Source organism: Aotus nancymaae, unplaced genomic scaffold, assembly GCF_030222135.1.
Source record: "Aotus nancymaae isolate 86718 unplaced genomic scaffold, 86718_ANA_hifiasm-v0.15.2.pri h1tg000006l, whole genome shotgun sequence".
NCBI lineage: Eukaryota > Metazoa > Chordata > Mammalia > Primates > Aotidae > Aotus > Aotus nancymaae.
Window position 1 is genome coordinate 71374138 of NW_026988417.1, and position 16560 is coordinate 71390697.

The window sequence follows — 16560 nt, forward strand, 5'->3', positions numbered from 1 at the left end:
TGGTAACAAGACCAGAGGTGGCAAATTGTAAATCCTCAGGTTGTATTAGGCCCATAGACATGTTTTGCATGGTCTAAATAATGTTCCAGTGCTTTAAAATCTTTAATTATTTGCCTTTTAAAAATCTGAAGATTTCACATGCAAAATTGAGATTTTCAAGTGTGTGTGTGTGTTGTTTTTAACCAGAAGCCCTAGTAATGTTGGATATGCATCCCAACAGTGCAACTGTAGGTTGGAATGGTGTAGCTGTTGTCCCCGCTGGATGGAGCAGGATCTCTTCACTCCAGCAGTCCTCACCATTCCCTTTCTATCACACAAGCCCTGTTCTGAAGATACATTACTTTCCTGGGCTGTAGGTGTTTGCATTTACAACTCTGGATTGCTACCTCTAAGCTTAATGAGGTCAGGAGTCATGTCTGATGTGTTCAACTCTGCTTAACATACTTAAATGAGTGAAGACATAGTCCCTATCTCCAAGGAAATTTATAAGGAGATAATGTCAAAAGCCAAATGCCTTTTTCTTTGCTCTCCAGTAGCTGGAATTCTTGGGGCTTATGTTCCTTGAATGGTAGTGCTCAGCAAGAGGAAAAGCAGAGATAAAGAACAGGTTTTACTTGCTCCTGTCGGTTTCCTCATTCCTGCCTCCTTCCACAGCTCTCTCTATCCCTCTGGTTCTGGCAGAGAAACTAGAGCTTGGATATGGAGGTCAAACATCTGTCAGGTAAACTTAGGTTGCTTTAAGGCTCTGCAAAATTACACACTTTGCATTCCAAGAAATTCTACTTGGTTGTCAACTTAGGTGGTCTGCTGTGCTCAAGACCACAGAAGTTTTTTTCTGTTTTTTGCCTTCTAACCAGTAGCTGTCAGTTTGTGGTGAAAAACAAGATTATCACAAATCCACCCCATTATAAATGATTTCATAACTATGCTGGCAGTTTTCAAGGCTCTGTTTTAGTCATTTTCCCTCAGGACTGATTCAGCCAAAATAAATGAATAGGATTAACTTTGTGAATCTTCTTGGAAGCATGTGTACTGTCTTGCACATTTAACTGATTTCTTTGGGACTTAGAAATATTGTATCAAGGAAGAGAAAAGGTAACTAATGAGAGGTTTCTCCAGCTTCTCAAAAGGAATGGAAGATGAGATTGAGGGTGGCCCTGAATGGACATATGTTCTCTAAGAGAAAGAGTTCAGTAGCAAATGTTTATTGAGTTGTTACTATATGCCAGGCGCTATGCTAAATTATTTAAATTCATTATTTCATTTTATTCTTCACAATAACACAATGAAATGTGTACTATTCTCACCTATGTTTTACAAATGAGAAACCAAGGATAATATAGATTAAAACATTATTGTAGGATAATAAAGATAAAAAGTAGTAAAGCCACAACTTGAATACAGACTTACCTTTCTTCAAAACCCATGTACTTAACTGTGTTGTCCCGTCCCGTCTTCCATGCATGTAGCACTTCCCTTACCAGCTACAACACTGGCTTTCAAACATGAGTTTTCTGACTGCGTCAGAATTTCCTGGGTCATTAAAAACAGCAACAGCCACGGCAACAACTATAATAATCACAATAACAAGTACAGCAGCAAATATTTTCCCGTGCCCCAACCCAACCTCTGAGACTCTGATTTGATAATTCTGATGTTGAACCTAATCCATATTTTTAACAACCCCTCTGGATTATTTGTGTGCACATCCAAGGTTAGACCCCTCTGGAACATAAGCTCCTTGATGACGGGGTCTACACCTACCACCTTTATATTGCCCCCTCCTGCTGTTCAGTGACCATCCCATAGGTGCTTATGGAGCAAATTAACATGTAAATGTGTCCGTTCTAATGCCTAAATGAGATCTATTGTTTTACCAACCTCTTTCTTTCTGGACAGCACCTTTATGCCTCATATAATTCTGGTATCATTTGTTCTTTCTGTCACTTTCGTCAATGCCTGGTTTTGAGAGATAGAAACTCATGCAGCTGGTGGCAGCAGATGCATTCTTAGTTGAGTCTCTGACATCTCTTTACCTATTGAGGATTGAGTATTTGGAAGAAGTCAGGGTTAGGTTTGTGGGGCAAGTTGGCCACTCCTTGAGGCATGTTTTGCATAAAGACTTGGTGTGGCACAGGGATAAATAACTGAGACCAAAGTGATCTGGTTTCTCAGCAGCCCTGCCGACAAGCAGGCTTGGCACGAGCATGGAGCGCTCCTTGTACATGTCCGTGTCTGACATAATTAGGGAACACTTAAACCTCAGAGAAGCATTCAGGCTACAACAAGCAGAAACCTTGTTTGAGCCTACTTATCTGGCATCTCTTATGTGGTCCTTATTTTACTCCTTGCAGCTGCAAACAGCATCCCCATAAATGAGTTGCTGGGTCTGAGGGTGGATAGAGAGGAAGATAATCTAATACAGACTTTCTTTTTAGAGTGTGATTGGAGCTGCAGTGCATGCAGTGGGCCTCTGAGAACAGACTGCCTGCAGTGCATGGACGGCTACGTTCTCCAGGATGGGGCTTGTGTGGAGCAGTGTTCGTTATCATTTTACCAGGACTCAGGCCGCTGCAAAAGTAAGTGTGTGGAGGCCCTGCTCCATGCTCAACCACACCTCGCCCACCTCTGATTTGTACTGATTTCAGAAGGAACCTGTGGCAAGTTTCCCCTTCTGCTTTTTACCCAGTTTCTGGTTTCTTTCCTAAGAGCTATCTTTGTTATCATGAAAATTTCCCATTTTCTTCTTCTATGCCCTAAGAAAACATTTGCTAAAATTTGAGACCAGTATGGGAATCTTGGGTGTACAGGACCACACAAACAAGTATGTGTTAGCCATTACTTTTTTTCTTAAAAATCTAACAGTCATGTCCTCCAGGTGAGAAGGTGTTTGTACCCTAGACATTTGAGCACATGGGAGGACCTGATTATTTCACCATCTGCCCCCTTCAGCCCTCTGAATACCATATAGCTCACAATCACCTCTCTCTGGCTGAGTATCCCTTTTAGCTTCAGTTGAACACTACACAATTCTCAGACCCTGAAAATCCCATCAAAAGTGCACAGAGAACATTCCTAGGAGAATTCCTGGGGGAACAAGAACTGACTTGATGAACCAGGAAAGGTCAACACTTCAGCAAAAGTACTGAGCGCCAAGGACTAATAATAATAGTTGCTGACACCTGTCATTTACTTTATAGTTTATGTAGCATTTTCCATGGGTGGGTGGGACAATATATCAACCCCCATTTTATAGAGAAGAACACTGAGGCTTAGTGAGGTAGAGTGACTAATCCTAAGTTTCTCAGCTGGTAAGTATCACAGTCACAACCAGAACCCAGACCCTTGGCTCTTCCTATGGTCCTTTGCCCGGTACACCAGGCTGCACTGCTGCTGGACATCTCATGCTGCCTTCTGACAAGGACCTGGAAAGCCACACAGATTCCTGATGACTTGACTTTTGTGTTTCAGACTGTGACAGCTACTGTCTCCAGTGCCAAGGTCCTCATGAGTGTACCCGTTGTGAAGGGCCATTTCTCCTCTTGGAAGCCCAATGTGTCCAGGAATGTGGGAAGGGGTACTTTGCAGATCATGCAAAACACAAATGCACAGGTAACTTAAAGGCTGTGCTGAGTATTCTGGAACGAAGTGAGGGTAGCAAGTAAGCCGTATGTGCTGACTCTCAGGTATCCAAGAACACTTGAATTAGAAGCAGAATGAAAGCCCAGGGAGCTTAGCCTAAGTAATTGATGGCTTCCCATGCATATCTGCCATATGTTGGTTAAATAGGATATAGGAGTGTAAGCCAATACTCTCTTACACAAATCAATATTGTCCCCAAAGTTCTTTATGGAAACAAAGCCAGTGTTTTATGGAATGTAAAGCTTATATTGATCTATAGTTAGGGATCCATTAATAGTGGATCAGCCCTATTGATATAGACAGAATTTTTTCGGTGTTTAGACGAAACCACCCATGACTATGATATTGGCATAATATCCTTAAAGAATAGGATTCTCGGGGACAGTCTAGTGAAACACACTGGAGCTTTTATGAAACTAAAGTTGAACCCCAAGTCTTAATCTTCTTGTCCACTGGATTAGCTAAGAGAATTTTATCAGTTTGTTCTCATCGTACCTATCAAAGCTTGGTTCATGGGCCCCACTGTAATACCTGACATTTAATAATAATGCTATTAACCAGGCATAGCATTTACATATCACTAAATTTCCCCCATTTGCATTATCTAATTTAATATTCACAATGACATGATAAAATATGACAGACACTATGAACCTGTTTTACAAGTGAAAGAAAAATAAGAAACTTAGAAGTGTTAATCATGGCAACTTAAGATCAGATGATAAGCCCAAGTTTTCTGATTCCCATCCAGGGCCCTTTAAACTATACTGTGTAGCCTCTCTACTGCAAAATCTCAACTAAGAAAACAGGAAAATTAGGCAGTAAAAACTCTTCATAGAAGATTGTTAACTTGACTCAAATAAGTAATCCTATGGTCCTGTTAATAGCTCCTCTCCTCCAGTATTTAAAATACTATTAAATACTACTACTACTACTATTACTACTACTACTATTACTACTACTACTACCACTACTCCTCCTACTACTCCTACTACTACCACTACTACTACTACTACTGATAACAATAGTAAGAGATACAGTGGTGGTAGTAATAGAACAATTGAGCCCTTCCTGTGTACCAGGCACTGTTTTAGTCATTGCACATTGTAACACATGTAATCCTCCCAACAATTATTCACATTAGGTGCTACTAATGTCCCCATTTTTAAGACAAGATAATTATGGCACCAATTGTTATACAGAACTTGCCCAAGGTCACAGCTGGGACAGTTAGAGGAGGAAGTGTACCTAGAAAGAGTCTGTGCTCTTAATCACTACAAAGGTCTTTTCTTACAAGTCAGTATGGTTAACTTTTTAAACAACTCATTTATGTGTGACATTTTTAGATCTCACTGTGTAAAGTGAGGAGTGTTCCTCTCTACAGATTAGCTCCCTATACGTTCTACAGGGGAAACTTGTCAGTATTCTCTTTTGTTACACTTGGGGATCATTTTGCTGTGACTCTTCTGGTTACAATCCCTTTATTTTTCTATCCCTGGTGTTCCTTGATTGAGCCTCATTTAGTGTTTCCTTTTTTAATAGCCTGCCCTAAGGGGTGCTTGCAGTGCAGTGACAAGGACCGTTGTCACCTCTGTGACAATGGGTTCTTTCTGAAGAGTGGCCTCTGTGTTCACAACTGTGTTCCTGGCTTTTCTGCCCACTCCTCTAATGAAACATGTTCTGGTAAGTGCTTCTCCTCTGATGGTCTGGTGAATTTACCAGTAATTTCTCTATGTGAAGTCTGAGTTTGCAGACATAATTGACTCATGTGATATAAAATGCAGCATTCCCAATCTGGGAAAACTCATGATGCTATGAAGGAGTAGGGGACTCTTTATAGAATATGGAAAATTGGGGAATGTCAACTTCTATAATCTTTGGAAAGGAAAAGAAGCAATCTGTGCCTTAAACATCATAGCTATCAGATAAGAAATTGGCATAAAACGTAGCTATGTTCCTGAACTACATCCATGTTATAGAAAATTTTATATATATACAGTCACACGTTGCTTAATGATGGGGATACATTCTGAGAAATGCATCATTAAGCAGTTTCATCTTGTTTGAACTTTATAGAGTGTACTTACACAAACCTAGATGGTATAGACTATTGTACACCAAGGCTGTATAATATAGGCTACAAACTTGTACAGCATGTGAGTGTACTGAATACTGAAGGCAATTGTAACATAATAGTATTTGTTTATCTAAACATACTTAAAATAGAAAAGATACAGTATAATCTTATGGGACCACCATCATATAAGTGGTCTGCTATTGACTGAAATGTTAAATAGCACATAACTCTATTTACATATAATTTATATTTATATAAGTCAGCAGAGCTAATTATGCCAAAGTGCAATTGTGCATCCTTTTTCACACACTGGAGATAAATTATAAATAAATAACAAATAGTATGAGAAGTCTGCTTCATGAGGTTCACACGTTTCAGGTGGATCGATTTCAAGCTCCCCTGTTTGAAATCAATGTAAAATGTGTAACATTGGCCAGGCACAGTGGTTCACGCCTGTAATCCCAGCACTTTGGGAGGCAGAGGTGGGCGGATCACCTGAAGTCAGGAGTTCAAGACCAGCCTGGCCCACATGGTGAAACCGCATCTTTACTAAAAATACAAAAATTAGCCAGACACAGTAATATGTGTCTGTAATTCCAGCTACTCAGGAGGCTGAGACAGGAGAATTGCTTAAACCCGAGAGGTGGAGGTTGTGGTGAGCCAAGATTGTGCCACTAGACTTCAGCCTGGGCAACAGAGCGAGACTTTGTCTAAAAAATAAATAAATAAAAGTAACAAGAATTGAAGCCAGTCTCTTCTAACAAATTAATGGACACGTTACCTTAAATAACAAAGAGAAGTGAATTTAAATTCAGCCTTAATTTTGAACCTCAAAATCTTTATAGTGAGTAAAGCTTTGGAAGTATATTAAGTACGTTACTCTGAGTGGTTTGTTGGCTTTTGAGAGTCATTCACTGATAACACAAGGCATTTTTTAACACCCATAGTCAATCATATTTTCTGTCTCTATATTTCTGGCCTTTAAAGATATTAAGACTTCCCCATGGGAAAAAATACTTTTGGCTTATTTTGGGGGAATCTTTCTGGAAACCCTAAGTACTTGAGAGCCAACTTACTTCTCTCTAGGATATAAGTCAACTTGTGAAAATGAAATTTCTTTAGAGCAATCTTACAGTCAAAGTAATCCCACTGAAACTTGGCATTTCCAAACTGTCCTGTCTGACCTAGTTGTAAAAAGGAGCCCTACCAATTAAAGACCAGCCAAAAACAACTTAGAGGAGACAGGATGAATTCTACATCATGTTAAAAAAATCCTTTTTTATCTATTAGATGTTTCATGTGGACAGAGATTATAAAATTGTAAGACAAAGAAGTATGTGTATTTCACATGAATTCTAAGTAGGAGCCACTGATAATCCTACTCTACTGCAAACTAACTGGTGCTGTTCTACGAAATGGTAGCAAACACCAGCCTCTTTATTTGCCCTCGGCAGGTCTGATGTGGCAGATGCATCAGGATAGGACTGTGGTTCTCAAAACCAGCAGCTCACTAGGATTACCTGTGGAGTTTATAAAATTGGGGAATCCAATTTTATAATCCCGAGGTCCTACCCCAGAACATCCAAGTCAGAAGCTCTGGCAGTGGAGCCCAGCTGTCAGTATTGTTTTAAAAGATACCTATATGATTCTTCTTATTATTAAAATATAATTAACATACCATAAAATTCATGCTTTAAAGTATACAATTCAGTGGTTTTTAAGGTATTTACAAAGTTGTATAACTATCCCAACTATTTAATTCCAAAACATTTTCATCACCCTAAAAGGAAACCCCATAATATTAGCCATTTCTCCCCATTCCTATCTCAACCCAGTCCCTGGCAGCCACTAATCTACTTCTGTCTCCAGGTATTTGCCTATTCTAGACATTTCACATAAATGGAACTTACAGTATGTGGCCTTTTATGTCTGGCTGCTTTTACTTAGCATAATATTTTTGAGGTTCATCCATATGATATCAAGAATCAGCACATCATTCCTTTTTCTTTTATAGATGAGTAATGCTACATTTTATGACATACCACATTTTCTTTATCCATTAAACAATGAGTGCACATTTGAGTTGATTTCACTTTTTGATTATTATGAGTAATGCTGCTATGAACATTTGTGTACAAGTTTTTATGTGAACAAACATTTTCAATTCTCTTGGGTTTATATACATAGGAGTGGAATTGCTGCATCCTGTGGTAACTGTATTTAATTGAGAAACTGTCCAACTGTTTTCCCAAGTGACTACACCATCTTACACTCCCATCAGCAATCTATGAGGTTTTGATTTCTCTATACCCTAACAATTTTTATTTTATTTCCTAGTGGAAGCGAAGTGATATCTTATTGTGGCTATGATTTTGCACCTGCTCGTGTGCTTATTGGCCTTTTGCATATCTTCTTTGAAGAAATGGTCATTCAAATTCTTCGCCCATTTTAAAAATTGGGTTATTCACTTTCTATCTTTGAGTGATAGTTCTTTATATATTCTTGATACAAGTCCCTTTGCAGATATATGATTTACATGTTTACTCCCATTCTGTGGATTGTCTTTTCACTTTCTCACAGGTGCCCTTTGAATACAAAAGTTACATTTTGATAATGTCCATTTATTTTTTCTTTTGTCACATGTGCTTTTTGTGTCTTATTTAAGAAAGCATTGTCTAATTCAAAATCTTAAAAATGTACTCCTATGTTTTCTTCTAAGAGTTTTATAGTGTAATGATTACACTGAAGTCCTGTGTTCTTCGCATGTGCATCCAGGGTGGCAACCACTGGAGGACTTATTGTATATCATAGTCCAGAATCTCATCTGTGCAGCTCCGAATTAAGAACATTAAAAGCTTATTTAAAATTTAAAAAAAGGTGGGCACATGATGGACAGCTGAAAGGAAAGCTGGAGCTGCCTGTAAGAGGGGAACATATCTGAGTCAGAGCCAGAGCTCAGCAGGAAGTGAGAGCGGTGTGTGGCAGCTGCAGTCATAAAGATAGGTACTGGTTTGGAATTAGGAATTGTTATCTCATCTAAACTTCTTTACAAGAAGAAAGTAGCCATTAGCTTTTAGTTCTGGCATGGAATTGGGAATGGCCTACTCCAGCCATTGGCGTGGTTTCCAGGCTCCATGTTTTCTGTATGAAACCTATGTCAAAGAACAGGAGCAGTGACTTACACCTCAGGACCTCCCCTTGGGAGGCAAAGAGAAATAATGTGTATTCCTCAGGAATACTGAAGTGCCTTAGAGTGAGCTGACACTCTTCTGTAACAGTATAATACTGTAAACTCCAGCACACTGTTAATGCAGTGAAATCAACTCTGTTTCTTATTTTGTGTTTATTCTCTGGAAATTGTAAGGAGGTAGTCTGAAAAACATAAAAATAGGGGGAAAGTGACATAATTAGTGAATGTACCAAGCTTGACCTTTGGATTCATATGTTTTCCAGGCAAAATACACACCCCTAGTCTTCATGTGAATGGTTCCCTGATCCTCCCAATTGGTTCAATAAAGCCACTGGATTTTTCCCTCCTGAATGTCCAAGACCAGGAGGGTAGGGTCGAAGATCTCCTGTTTCATCTTGTGAGCACTCCTACCAATGGTCAGCTAGTGCTCTCAAGAAATGGAAAGGAGGTTCAGCTGGACAAGGCTGGCCGTTTTAGCTGGAAAGATGTGAACGAGAAGAAAGTGCGTTTTGTGCACAGCAAAGAAAAACTCAGGTGACTCTGTGTTCTGTTGTTGTCTTCCTGCCTGCTTTCCATCATTGCTTTTCCACTCCTCCACCCTCTCCCAGCCTCTTTCCCAATAGCTAACCCTTTTCATCTGGGGAAAATCAATACTCCACAAGCCTAAATGCTCTCAGCTGCCTGTCATCATTTCCCCATGATTGCTCAGAGAGCATGCTTCTGTTAGAGACATTTTCATTTTCTCCCATAATTATGGGTAATTCTCTGATACGACAGAAAAATCCCTGGTACCAGATTTTTGGCAGAGCAGAAACAAAGTGGTCCTATACCTAGATGCTACAGCTGCTTCCTAAACACTGAGGCAATACACTGGGAGTGGGTGGCGGAGAGAGAGGATGGAGCACATGCTTTTCAAGGTGTTGTATGGTCTCTAAGATTTCAGAGTTGGAAAGAAACTTAGTATCACAGTGAACTTTTTATTATCCACATTATGGGATTAATTGTGGTTAATTTTTAAGCCTGATCCAGTGTTCCCCTGATGCTTAGCACACTTCTGACTGCCTTCCCCACCCCAGCTGACATATGCTTCAGGAATGCAATTGAATGTTAACACCTACCAAAGCAAATATAGCTATATAATTAGCAGAGTAAATCTACTCTGCAAAAAGTCAGAGAGTGCCCCCCAAAGATCAGCCTCTTGGATTACCCTTCTCCCTGCTCTGCTTCATTAGTGCAGATAATTCAGACTGTGTATAAACAAGGAGTTGAAACCCGTGGAACAGTGATAAGGACACAGCGAGTATTTTCTGCTGTCAACTAACCTTGAGGGGGTGGGTTGTTTTTGACGTTTGGGCTGGGAGATAGGTGAGGAGAAAAGTGGATGGCACTTTCTCTATTGTAATTCAGAGGTGACGATGCCAGTGACCTTGGAAGATCATATTATAGGAATAAGAACAACTAACATTTATGGAGTGCTAACTTTGAGCCAGGCATCATGTTAAGCACTTTACATGAACTATGTATCTCATGTTCCTAGTCTACAGATGAGGAAACTGAGGTCTTGAGAGCATAGGTTATCTTGCCCAAGACCTCTCAACATGTGTGTGCAGAGCTGAGACTCCAATCCAAGACTGATTTCACAACCCATGCCTTTAGCCACAATGATTTCTGCCTCCCTAATATCCTAGAAACAATAGGCACACTTCCATCCTCAAAGGACAAAAGGTCACTTCATAGAGAAGTATTGCTACAAAGATGGAGCTTAAAACTCTGATGTTTGATGCCATAGACTCTTCAAATTCCTACTGTATCTTCTGCATTCATTTTTACTATAAGTATTATTGTTATTATCATTATTATCATTTGAGACAGAGTCTTACTCTGTCACACATGCTGGAGTACAGTGGCACGATCTTGGTTCACTGCAACCTCTGCCTCCTGGGTTCAAGCACTTCTCATGCCTCAACTTCCTAAGTAGCTGGGACTACAGGCATGTGCCACCATACCCAGCTAATTTTTGTATTTTGGAAAAGACAGGGTTTTGCTACATTGGCCAGGCTGGTCTTGAACTCTGACCTCAAATGATCTGCCTGCCTTGGCCTCCCAAAGTGCCGCAATTACAGGCGTGAGCTGCCACGCCTGGCCTATTCTTAAGTACTTCTATCACACAGACACACAAACACAGATCTATAAAACTCTTTGTAGTCACTTTTCTTGAAGTCACTTATGAAAAGCATAAAGCTTCATAGACAACTAAGGTCAACTCTCTTGTCTATTTATCTTCTTTAACCTCTCATCACCTGTTTTCTTGTGGAATCATAGCTTTGTACCCTGAAATGGGACAGAGTGGCAGTTTAGGAAATCCTCACAGTTCTCTTTTTGGGATACCCATTTTAATACTGGATTTTCTTTATCTAACAAAAGAAAGAATGAAAGGTATAGTAAAATTTTAACAAAAGAAAGAATAAGAAGAATAGTAAAATGAGGTTGGTAGAAACCCATGAAAAATAAAATTATTAGTCTCTGAATAATACAAAACAGAAGGACAACCTGCCACGTAAGTTTGTGTTTTGTTTTGTTTTTAACCATGAAGACATTGACCATGACTCTTTAGGATTGGATTCCTTTGGAATTAGAATGCTCCTGTGGAGGTAAAGACAACCTGTTAAGTGTAGTTGCTGTCACTGGCATAAAATGGCATTGCTGATATACTGAACACTGTTATTGGAACCTCAGTGCCACCAGAAATCATTTTCCCCTATTTGATTGGAAGTACCACCTTTTCTTTGTTCAGGGGTAATACTTCCATCAGTTAATAAAATAAGGCATTATCTAATAAAACAAAATAATAATTTTTAAAAATGATAAATAATGTATTTATAATGCCTTATTTTATGGGATAGAGAGGGGACAGAAAGTGAAGGGAAGATAGAAGAGAAAGGAAGACAAGAATAGTTTTTTTAAAACCAATCAGGTTTATTGAGGTATAGTTTGCATTCAATAAAATCCATTTTGAGGTGTAGTGTTCTGTAAATATTAATAACAGTATACAGTATTATAGTCTTGTGATCACAACCATAGTCAATATGTAAAATAGTTCCATTACCCCAAAAGTCTCCTTTTTATAGTTGCTCCTTTACCCCCAGTCACTGATGACCACTGATCCGTTTTTACTGCTATAGTTTTGTGCTTTTAAAATTGTTAGGTGATTGGAATCAAACATGTAGCCTTTTGTTTTTGTCTTTTGCCATAATGTTTTTGAGATCCATCCACATTCTTTCATGTATAAATAGTAGTTCCAAGAATAACTTAAAGAACTTTTAAAACAATGGTCCCTATAGTTTACTAGAATTCAAAAATCCCCATAATGCAGAAAGTGATTTTTGGTGGCACTGAGTTTCCAATAACAGTGTTCAGTATATCCGCAATGCCATTTTATGCCCCACATCTTACCAGCCAGCAGAGTTCTGTGCTTGGTTGGATTTGAAGGTGGGTGAGTCTTACCTTCCCTTCTGCCAGTCTCTGAAGCTGCTGGAACAATGCTTTATTTTACTATTAATTGGGACTCTGTAGTTGCAAGTAATGGAAGTATACTTGAATTTGATTGAACAAAAATGTAAAGACTGTTATAACATTACAGGGGTGGCTCAGACCTCAAAGGCACTAAGAGCAGTTGTGCTCCAGAACAGTCTGGAAGCTAGGACTGGGAAGGGGAAGCAGAAATCAACTCTTCTCTCATCCATGTGCCTCTTTGCTTATAGGGTTCATTCACTCCTCCTCTGGTTGTCTCATAGTAAAATGCTGAGGCTGACTGCTGGCTCTCAGGCCAGTTGCAAATTGCCAGGAATCAGCCATCCTTCCCTAGTCTGTCCACAATGAGTATGTGTAGGGTGGTGGGGAGTGAGGGGAGACGAACAGCCATGTAATACAGACATTGCAAACCTTGTTACTGGGGGCCCACTCACATGGATTGGGCAGGGGTTACGGAGAGCATTTGTTAGGAAGAGGGAGTCATAGAGAACTGGTCAGAGATTGTAAAAGATTTCTTTCAATTCTTCAATTTAACCATTAGGCTACAATATATTACTAATCTGCCTTGGCCTGACAACTAATTTTTCAGCCTTTTCTTTATTCAGTTTAGAAAGAAAGGAAACAAAATGGTTACATAGTAATTATTATTGTTATAAAATATTTAAGAACACACAGTATTTTTACCTGAATCTTACTATGTTCATCTTTATCTGGTAGCTTTTCTTTATAGTATGAGTATTATATTGCTGTAGTGGTTTCATCCAAATTCTTACCTACACATGACCTGAAAATGTTTTTAAGCCTTATCTGTCTAAAGTCTAATGTAATGATTGTATTTTCTCATTCCTTTCTTTGGGACTTCTTTAGGAAAGGTTACTTTTTCCTGAAAATTAGTGACCAGCAGTTCTTCTCTGAGCCACAGTTGATCAACATACAAGCATTTTCAACACAGGTAATAAAATGGCCAAGTAATTAATAATTTTACATGCCTACTAGTTCTCAAGAACAAAACCCAGGTTTCCTGTGGATTTAGTGGAAATGATTGCATGCAATTGGTCTAGTCTTGGTTTCCTTGTGAAATGCCACTGGAGTAATTTTTAGGACTTTTGGGTAATAACAAAAACAGCGACCAAAATTACTAATACTTCTCTAGTACTTAATGGTACAGTCTTAGTGTTTCATGTAAGCTACTCAGTTAATCCTTATGCCAATATTATGGAGTATTATTGTCTCCAACTTACAGACAAGTAAACAAAGTCACAAGAAGGTTATGTAACTTGTCTATGGTAATATAGCTAATAAATAGGGAGTCAATGTTTGTGCCCAGTAAATCTGGCTACAGAGGCAGTGTTCTTAACTGTTACATTATGACACCTAACTTTACTATACTGAATCTGCTAGCAGCCCTTCTGAATAATTTGCAGGGTACAGTGGCTCATGCCTGTAATCTCAGCACTTTGGGAGGCTGAGGCAGGTGGATTTCTTGGGCCCAGGAGTTTGAGGCCAGCCTGGGCAACGTGACAAAACCCCATCTATACCGAAACAAACAAATGAACAAACAAACATAAAAAATCAGCTGATACATTTCTGTAGTCCCAGCTACTTGGGACGCTGAGGTTGGAGGATCACTTGAGCTCAGGGAGGTTGAAGCTGCAATAAATGATGATCATGCCACCATGCCTCAGCCTGCACAATACAGTGATACCCTGTCTCAAAACAAACAAACAAACAAACAAACAAAATTACTGTCTTTATTTTTAGGTAAAGAAGTTTGTTTTATCTTTCTCTAGTATGTGAAATTTGTAGCAGTTAGAGAATATAATTAAGGATCTACTTAAATGAGGTGCCAGTGTGGCCATCAACAAAACACAGACATGAGGAAGTTGGTAGATGCTCTAAAGCTCAGTGTGATGGCTCTTCATTCACTTCTCTCTTACATACTATGAAACTCATCTCTTATCACTCATCTCTGTCACGTTGTACTTATGGGTCCAGAATACATATAGTGGTAACTGCTCTGGGAACTGGGCTTGAGGGATTGAAGAGCTGAAATGTGCGAAGAATAGGGAAATAGGTATATCCGTAAGTTATGAAAAGCAAGAGTGGGATATCCTCCTGGGGAACCAAGACTAGCTAAATATCCAGATCTCAGTATCATGTTATTCATGATTCAAGGAAGGACAATAGATTATTGTTTTTAATCTGATGTTTTTATATCTTTGGTCCAAAGATGAAAGGATCATGAATAACAACATAGACTTAAACCAGAAGTGTCTGCAAAATGGTATTAATAACCCAGTTCACCTCTTCTTGATGGTATTATCAAATCAGGAATAACTTGGAGTTTAATGATTCAAAAATGATCCTAATTTGATCTCATGGGTGAGCAAAATTTTGTTTTAATTAAAGCTAAAACAGCCTGGGCTCAGTGGCTTATGCCTGTGATTGCAACACTTTGGAAGGCCAAGGTTGGTGGATCACCCAAGGTCAGGAGAGACCAGACTCACCAACATGGTGAAACTGCGTCTCTACTGAAAATACAAAAATTAACTGGGCATGGTGGTAGGCCTGTAATCCCAGCTACTTGGGAGGCTGAGGCAGGAGAATCTCTTGAACCCGGGAGGCTGAGGTTGCAGTGAGCTGAGATCGTGCCGTTGCACTCCAGCCTGGGCAACTGAGTGAGACTCTACCTAAAAAAAAAAAAAAAAAAAGCTAAAACAGGTGATCTCTGTAAATTTAGGACAGAGGGCTACATCCAGTCTTACAGCTTGCTGTTTTAGAGGTTTCTCAGTCCTTACAGTCAAAAGCTTTGTTTTCTTCTTTTTGTTTTGGCTAATAAAGTTACTCCAATGAAAGACCAAAGGTAGATATTGGCAAGTCTTCCTAATCTGACATGATGAGTTCCCATGGTTCCCCAGGTGTTGCTTGTTTGTTTTTCCACAATCAAGTGAGTAAATAAGGAGGGCACATTTAATTTTATTTATTATATGAGAAACTTTTATCATTTTAAGTCTTTAAAATGGAATATTAGAAAATAATTTTAACTTATTTTTGTTCCTTTAAATTTCTGCAATATTTCAATATGGTCCTGAGCCTCCCTGAGATTTTCTCATGCAAGTTAATTTGTTCTTTTCCATTTGTGGGTTTTGACATCATCTTTTACTTTTCCTTTTTCAGAGTAGGAGGGCATCACTCCTTCCCATGTATAGAATCACAGTTGTAGAATTCTTACTTGGGAATTCTGAAGAGTAACTATCATCTAGTTTCCCACTATGTGACTATGATAATGATGCATTAGACATTTCTTTAATAGAGATTGTAATTTCCAGGAGGCAGGACGGTGCTTGGGTAGTTTTAAAAGAAAACCATTTGGATTAAAGAAGGCTGTGTGTTGTGAAAAGTCCTAGATGGTTCTACTTCAAATGATATTTTTTGAAAACTGAAATAATATTTTCTTTGGCTTCTGGCCTCAATTTTTTTGGTTGAGTTTTTTTTTTTCTCTGTTGTGGTTCGTTAGCTTTTATCTTTATGAAAGAACATTTTATCTCCTTACTCAAGTTGGTGGGAGGTAATCTGACAAACCTAAGAAAAACACATTAAATTTTACTATAATAAATTAGCAGTGTCACATGAATTAGCCAGCTGGTTGTCTTATTCACCTAGACCATAATCTTGGCAGGCTTTGTAACCTGAGTTGGGGTGGGGCTCTATCAGGAATTGGATGAGAGAACTGAAGAAAATTACTGGGAAGGACTAGAAATAGCACGAGCTCAGGATGCAGAAGTAGCCTCCTCTGAGTCAGTATACTATGACATGGCCTGGAGTGAAGTGTGTCCTCCCAAAGGCAAGTCCAAAAATTCCATACCTCTTATTAGTCTCTCTTGGGATGTAATGTAAGTCAGGATAGCAGAGAAATTAGAGATTTAGAAGCTAGCAACTCTCAAGTCTTGAGGGGGCTTGATAAACCTCTAGAACCCAGAGGTTTGGAGTAATGTCAGTTGTTGTGTTACTATGACTGACCATGTCTCTGACAAATGCCATGGAAAAGTTTGGTGCTTTGCTAGAACACCTGGAGTTTCTCAAAAAGCATAGACATAACAGTCAGGTATTTAGTCCACTG

General features: G+C 39.1%; 1 protein-coding gene across 1 annotated transcript in view; it reads left to right on the forward strand.

The window, feature by feature from the left end:
• Window positions 1-16560, forward strand: part of FRAS1 (Fraser extracellular matrix complex subunit 1) — a 467548-nt gene that overhangs the window by 295871 nt on the left and 155117 nt on the right. Inside the window, exons 24-28 of the mRNA XM_021669641.2 lie at window positions 2439-2579; window positions 3472-3612; window positions 5185-5325; window positions 9173-9443; window positions 13308-13392. Coding sequence (XP_021525316.2) covers window positions 2439-2579; window positions 3472-3612; window positions 5185-5325; window positions 9173-9443; window positions 13308-13392 — 779 coding nt within the window. The remainder of the gene's footprint in view (window positions 1-2438; window positions 2580-3471; window positions 3613-5184; window positions 5326-9172; window positions 9444-13307; window positions 13393-16560) is intronic.